This window comes from Camelina sativa, chromosome 15, assembly GCF_000633955.1.
Source record: "Camelina sativa cultivar DH55 chromosome 15, Cs, whole genome shotgun sequence".
Taxonomy (NCBI): Eukaryota; Viridiplantae; Streptophyta; class Magnoliopsida; order Brassicales; family Brassicaceae; genus Camelina; species Camelina sativa.
The window spans coordinates 41,022-46,755 of record NC_025699.1 but is presented as its reverse complement, the minus strand read 5'-3'; the positions used below and the strand labels follow the sequence as shown (position 1 = coordinate 46,755).

The window sequence follows — 5,734 nt, the reverse complement described above, 5'->3', positions numbered from 1 at the left end:
AATCTATTATGGCTCAACGGAAGTCACTTCTTCCCACTCTCCATCAACAGCCTCTTTCCACACTGTTACGTTATTGTTCCCATACGAAACCGCCAACAAGTTACCCGTCAACGACCACGACACCCTCCACACTGTCGTCTCGAAATCTTTCAATACTTTGCCTTCCCATTGCTCCCCTTCTTTCCCTGTTGTCCATATGATCACTTTCCCATCTTCTGAACCACTTGCTATCGTTGATTTTGGGAGTCCTAGGTTCGGTGCCCATGCCACGTCACGCACCCAATCTGTGTGTTTGCTAAGAGCAGGGAAACAGTCCATTTTCCATGACCCGTTTGAGAATTTCCACACTTTCACGGTGCTGTCACACCCACCTGATGCTAGTTTGTAAACCGGCTCGAGCATACCTGAGCTAACGAGTGCGCCTGGTTCTGTGGCTGGTGCCCATGAGACTGAAGTGACTCCAACCGGGTGTGCTTGGTCTATCTTTGTTGTGTCCCAACCGCCATCAGCTCTAGCTGAGAAAACGGATATGTTTCCATCGGATGCTCCACAAGCTAAGGAGAGTCCAAGATCATGAGGAGCCCAAGCGATAGAGTTGACTGATACTTTGTGGTCAGTGAAGACATGAGCTTGTGTCCATTGGTTCTGGTCACCTTCTTTCCATAGTATGATTTGCCCATCGTAGGAACATGAAGCGAGGAGCGAACCAAACTTTGGATGAGCCCAAGCGACTTGCCAGACAGGACCACGGTGACCGGTTAAGGTAGCAAGAGGATGTGATCCACTGCTGTTGTTTACTCCGGTAATCTTGATAGTGCAGTCAGATGAGGCAGTAGCCACTCGTTTTCCATAGTAATCCATGACCACATCATGGACAGTGTCGTTATGACCAGTTTCAATCTTCTGGGGAGGCATATTTCCTGAATGCTTTCACTGTTTCCGTATGGACAAAAACAACCAACAACATGGTAAGGTTCACTAAAACATCTTAAACTATGATTCGAATTTTATAAAAAGAGAAAGACAACGGGTTCATTACACAGCTTTGAGCCACTAACCAACCAGAGTACAACAGGAGAAGGACCTATAAATTTCAATTAGGAGACGATAGAAACGAAACTATGCAATGCAATCCATCAACCATGAGTATGTTTGATTGATTACTAAGCAGAACAACTAGCAAATTATCACAACCAAGACATGTAAGCACATGGATGATATATATGTGAACAATCAAAAAAGGAGACAGAGCAAAAACGCATGATTCGATCTATACTCAGACAGACTTCAATTATAAGCGTTTATTCAACAAAATCACTATAGACCACTCAACATCACAGCGCTTAGATCGTAACATAAGTAGTTCTGAAAAGCATCGCAGGAGCCCCAAGTAAAAAAAAATTGACAAGATCAAAAAGAGAATTCGAAATCGTAGATCCTCCTAATAATTGTTAACTTTTTCCCCCACAGATGTACAATTCCATTCATATGAACTGAGCTAGGAACCCAGAAAAAAACAACGGAGAAGAAGGAGATACGAACCTGGTGGTAACGGAGTTATCTTCTTCCTTTGAAGTCTACAAAACCCAGATCTGCTACTGCTGGAGAGCGAGCGAGCGAGAGAGAGAGAGAAACCGAAAGAGGGGCGAGCTTGTGTTGTGTTGTGTCTTCCTTATTACCGATTCTACCCCTGCTTCTGGGAATGACAACAGTGCCCCTACTTACTTATCAACAATTTACTTAATTGACCTTGAAAGCCTGTTAATTGGTCGATGAAGAGATTAGTGAGAGAATACAGTAATTATGGGCCATCGTATATATGGTATTGGGCCTTCAATTTGATTCATGGAGAAAACAGCATAATTAAGCTTCCTCTGGGGAGAAACACAATTCATACCAAACATATCGATAGATTAGAGATGGTAAGCGGTGCGTATGTCGACATTGATCATTTGCTAAAAAGACCAAGAAAGGTGATGATGTTTTGAAAAATGTTTTAAATAACTTTATCTGGAGACTGGAGTTGTATAGAAAGGTAGCACAAGTTTAAAATGTCAGATTTAAACCAAACATTAACTTATAATACTAATATAAGAGTCAAAATGATATTGTAGAAAAAAAGATAACAAAAGTATAACTTTTTAAAAAGTAATATTTTGGTCATTTTAAATACTTACTTGGAGCCTATAATTTATGTCGTGTAGAAAGGCACCATAACATTAATTAGTACTCTAATCTTCAAATGTTCGTGAATAACTAAGCATTAACATATTTTATGTCAATAATATATCATAGTTAATTAATCCTTTTAGCACCAGATCAACACACAGATAGATTGGGTAAGTGTTTTATCACATGACTAATATATTAAACAAATGCAACTTTGTAAGTATTCATATGTAGGTGTCGAACAAACATGTGTTCGTTAGTTGCGAGTTTACGTACCACGTATAGATAAGGATCAGGCACGAGAAAGATTACGTTGTTATGTATTCAGGAACTTTACTGGCTTTCAATTTCGTAATTAATTAAGATCTTAATAAATAAACATATATATATATATATATGTGTGTATATATATACCTTACATTTTCATTTTTCAATATACATATATAATATAATGCATTATGCTAGTTGGCATATGTAAAATTTTAACAAAATGTTCAGAAAACGTAATAAATCGATCGAGAGTTTTTTTGTTTGTGTGTAAACAATCGATCAAGAGTTGGTTGCATGAGATTACAAATAACAAATAATTTGATGCAAAATTTAACGAAAACAAAAACTACGTGCAGAGGTGTCGCTATCTTATTTCGTTGATGATATGAAAGGAAAAACATTCATGGATTGATGTTTTTTTTTGTAGCTGCGAATATTTGCATTATTCTATCGTCATTGGCAACTTACAAACTTCGCTTAGAAAAGTTTCATAAATGAAAATGAAATAATATTTTTTTCCCCATGTAGAAGACACTAGACAGTGTTATCTGTTCCTTTTCTCCTTTGTAGACCAAAATGATTTCCATCTCACTAAACCACCATAGCGTGGGGTACACAGGACACTACATATATAGTGCATGCAGGTATAGTCTAAATTATTTGTTGACCCAAATTTTTTTTTTTTAAGAAATAGAAAAATAAATGTTACTTGTGTTATATGCAAATTTCATCTCTATACAAATATACTATCATGTCAGTGACGTTACTTCAGTATGTTATATAACAACATGGCCGGTATATTATAGAAAGCTAATTAATGTAATCATATGATTTTATTTTGTTTGAGAAATAGATGATCTTCTATCTACTAAGTTACTAAGAATTATACAGTATGTTACTATTTTATGGACAGAATATGTGTAATATTTGTTTATCTAAAAAATGTCTACAATATTTTCGTTACCAGGGAAAAACTCTATATATATATTTGTCAACGACTACATCATAAATTCATAATGTTTTCTGGTACAGTAGTAGGTAATCATGTTGTCTACAAACTACTAGTGATGAATATTTTCTCATGAACATTCGAATGTTTATATTCATATATTTATTTACTTTACACACGAGTGTATGTTTAATAGCTCCTGCAAGTCACGTGTTAAGCAAACGAAAGCACGTGTTATTCTCAGGTTCTTTAACGTACAGTGCAACCTTTAGTTCTCAGTATTATTTTCATACTTTATTTAACATGTCATTCAACGTATAAGAATAGATACTGTTAGTAATTTTATAACAGTGTTCTATCTAAATAATTAAAACCAAACCAGAAACAATCAACTATTTTATGAATTCAATATACATATATAAGTATATGTAACTTATAAATTCAATAATTCATTCTTATCTCATGCACTTTCTATTTGTGGTCAGCGTTGTTCGAGTTGGACCACGTAAAAAAAATATTTAATATTTTAAATTATCAATTAATATATCAAAAGAACGTTAAGGAATTGCATGGTAATAAGGCGCTGATTTTTTTTTTTTGTTAAAGCATCGGTAAGGAAATGACGTAATTAAGTACATTCTCATAAAAAAAAAAAAAATTTGACGTAAGTATATCCACGTGGAAAAGGAGGTGAACCACGTGGCAATATACATCAGAGTCAGAGTCTCAGAGAGAGAGAGAGGAGTTTGGTTGCACGGAAGCTGTTCTTTATTTTTAAAAAAGATTTGGTGCAAGTCGACGTTGGGACACTCACGTACACTAGCTACACCACTTTCCCACCAAAGCCAAAAAAAAACCTAAAGTTGATTTTATCATCCTTTTTAATTTGCTTTATTTTTTTCCAAACCATTAGAAATTTATAATGGTTTTCATTTTTAATTATTGCGACTTGCGATTGTTATTTCTTCAAATCTATAATCCACACGATTGCCATAGTTTATTATTCTACTACGAAATATCGTGTATAGATATAGTGGTTGATGGGAATTTCATCTTAGGTATTATTAATTTGTAAGTCTCTTTGTGATTATAAACTTAAGTTCTCTTTATAGAGTAATAGCTACTTTCATAAGCAAGAAAATCAGAAATTCGTATATATCAAAATTTTGCTCTCTTTTAAGTTTTCAAAATTTTGCTCACTTTATAGTTTTCTTACGTTCCCATTAATTGTAAGAGTTTTATTTGTTTTCTTTGTATTATCATTCTTCGTGTCTAGTAACAGAGATCTAATCTAACAAATATAAATATAAACAAAAGATATTGCAAACAATCGAGGTATGACGGAAAAAAGAAAACGAGTCCCTGGTTTGCCAACTCGTTGGATATCGAGGACGGAAGACCAAACTAAAGCAATTCGATAGGTGGACAAATATATTTGCATCAGTTATTCGAAGCATGGCTCATTGGAGAGCACGTCTAGGTAACACTTTTGCTCTTAACAATTTGATCTCATTCCTCTCTTAAAACCCACCCTATCTCTATGAATGGAACTATATATATATATCAACGTTAATTCATAGGTTTGTATATATATGCGTTTCTTTACTAATTTAAAAAAGAAAGTCTCAAGTATACTACTTACACATACATACGTGACAGAAATGTTTCAAATATCATTTTCTTTTCTTCTTTTTTTCCAACAAAAACAAATTGATTTTATTTAATTAAAAAAAGAAAAAGACATATTATCCCACAAAGGCGGTCAATGAAGCCGAAAAGTTGTTAAAGGATAATACACTAGCACACTTTTTAATCTTTGTTTTTCAGGAACACTTTTTAATTTAAGAATTACGGTATCTAAGAAATCGTCAAGTAATTCAAGTAATTAAACGTTCTACAATCAATTTCACAACTATAGAACATATCTCTTTAACTAGTATATAATTCCGTACTTAGATAGCCACACCAGTTATCTGCATCCGTTGTTTTATACGACGCTTGGCACATTATAGAGCACACGTGTTCTGTTCATGTATTCGCCTATTCACAAAACGCGCCACATGATACCTACATGACGACATAAATTACTTGTATTGTTTGTAACTTCTTCGGGGGATACCTAATTTGAAACTTAACTTTGTTCGGATTTATATAGGAAGCAATTTGAAGAAAACTTATCTAGAATAGAAATTCAAATTATGAAAAAATCATTTTCCACTAACTTATGTTTCATGTATTTTTTTTGGTAATCTTATTAATGTGATCATGTGCTCTCACCTCAATATTAATTGCCATTAAAATGGATTACTCCCTATCATTTAATTTATACTTTAGACTTTTTCTAAT

The 5,734-nt window shown here is 34.1% G+C and overlaps 1 protein-coding gene across 1 annotated transcript; it reads right to left on the bottom strand.

The window, feature by feature from the left end:
• LOC104744221 (protein transport protein SEC13 homolog A-like) lies at positions 7–1,662 on the bottom strand. The gene is made up of 2 exons (XM_010465232.1): positions 1,543–1,662; positions 7–933 (listed from the first exon to the last, which is right to left on the bottom strand). Exon 2 carries the CDS (start codon positions 913–915, stop codon positions 7–9), a length of 909 nt encoding a protein of 302 aa, XP_010463534.1. The 5' UTR covers positions 916–933; positions 1,543–1,662.

Bases quoted from the DNA above. Each gene is read 5' to 3' on its own strand.
- LOC104744221 (XM_010465232.1), bottom strand. From the start codon at position 915: ATGCCTCCCCAGAAGATTGAAACTGGTCATAACGACACTGTCCATGAT.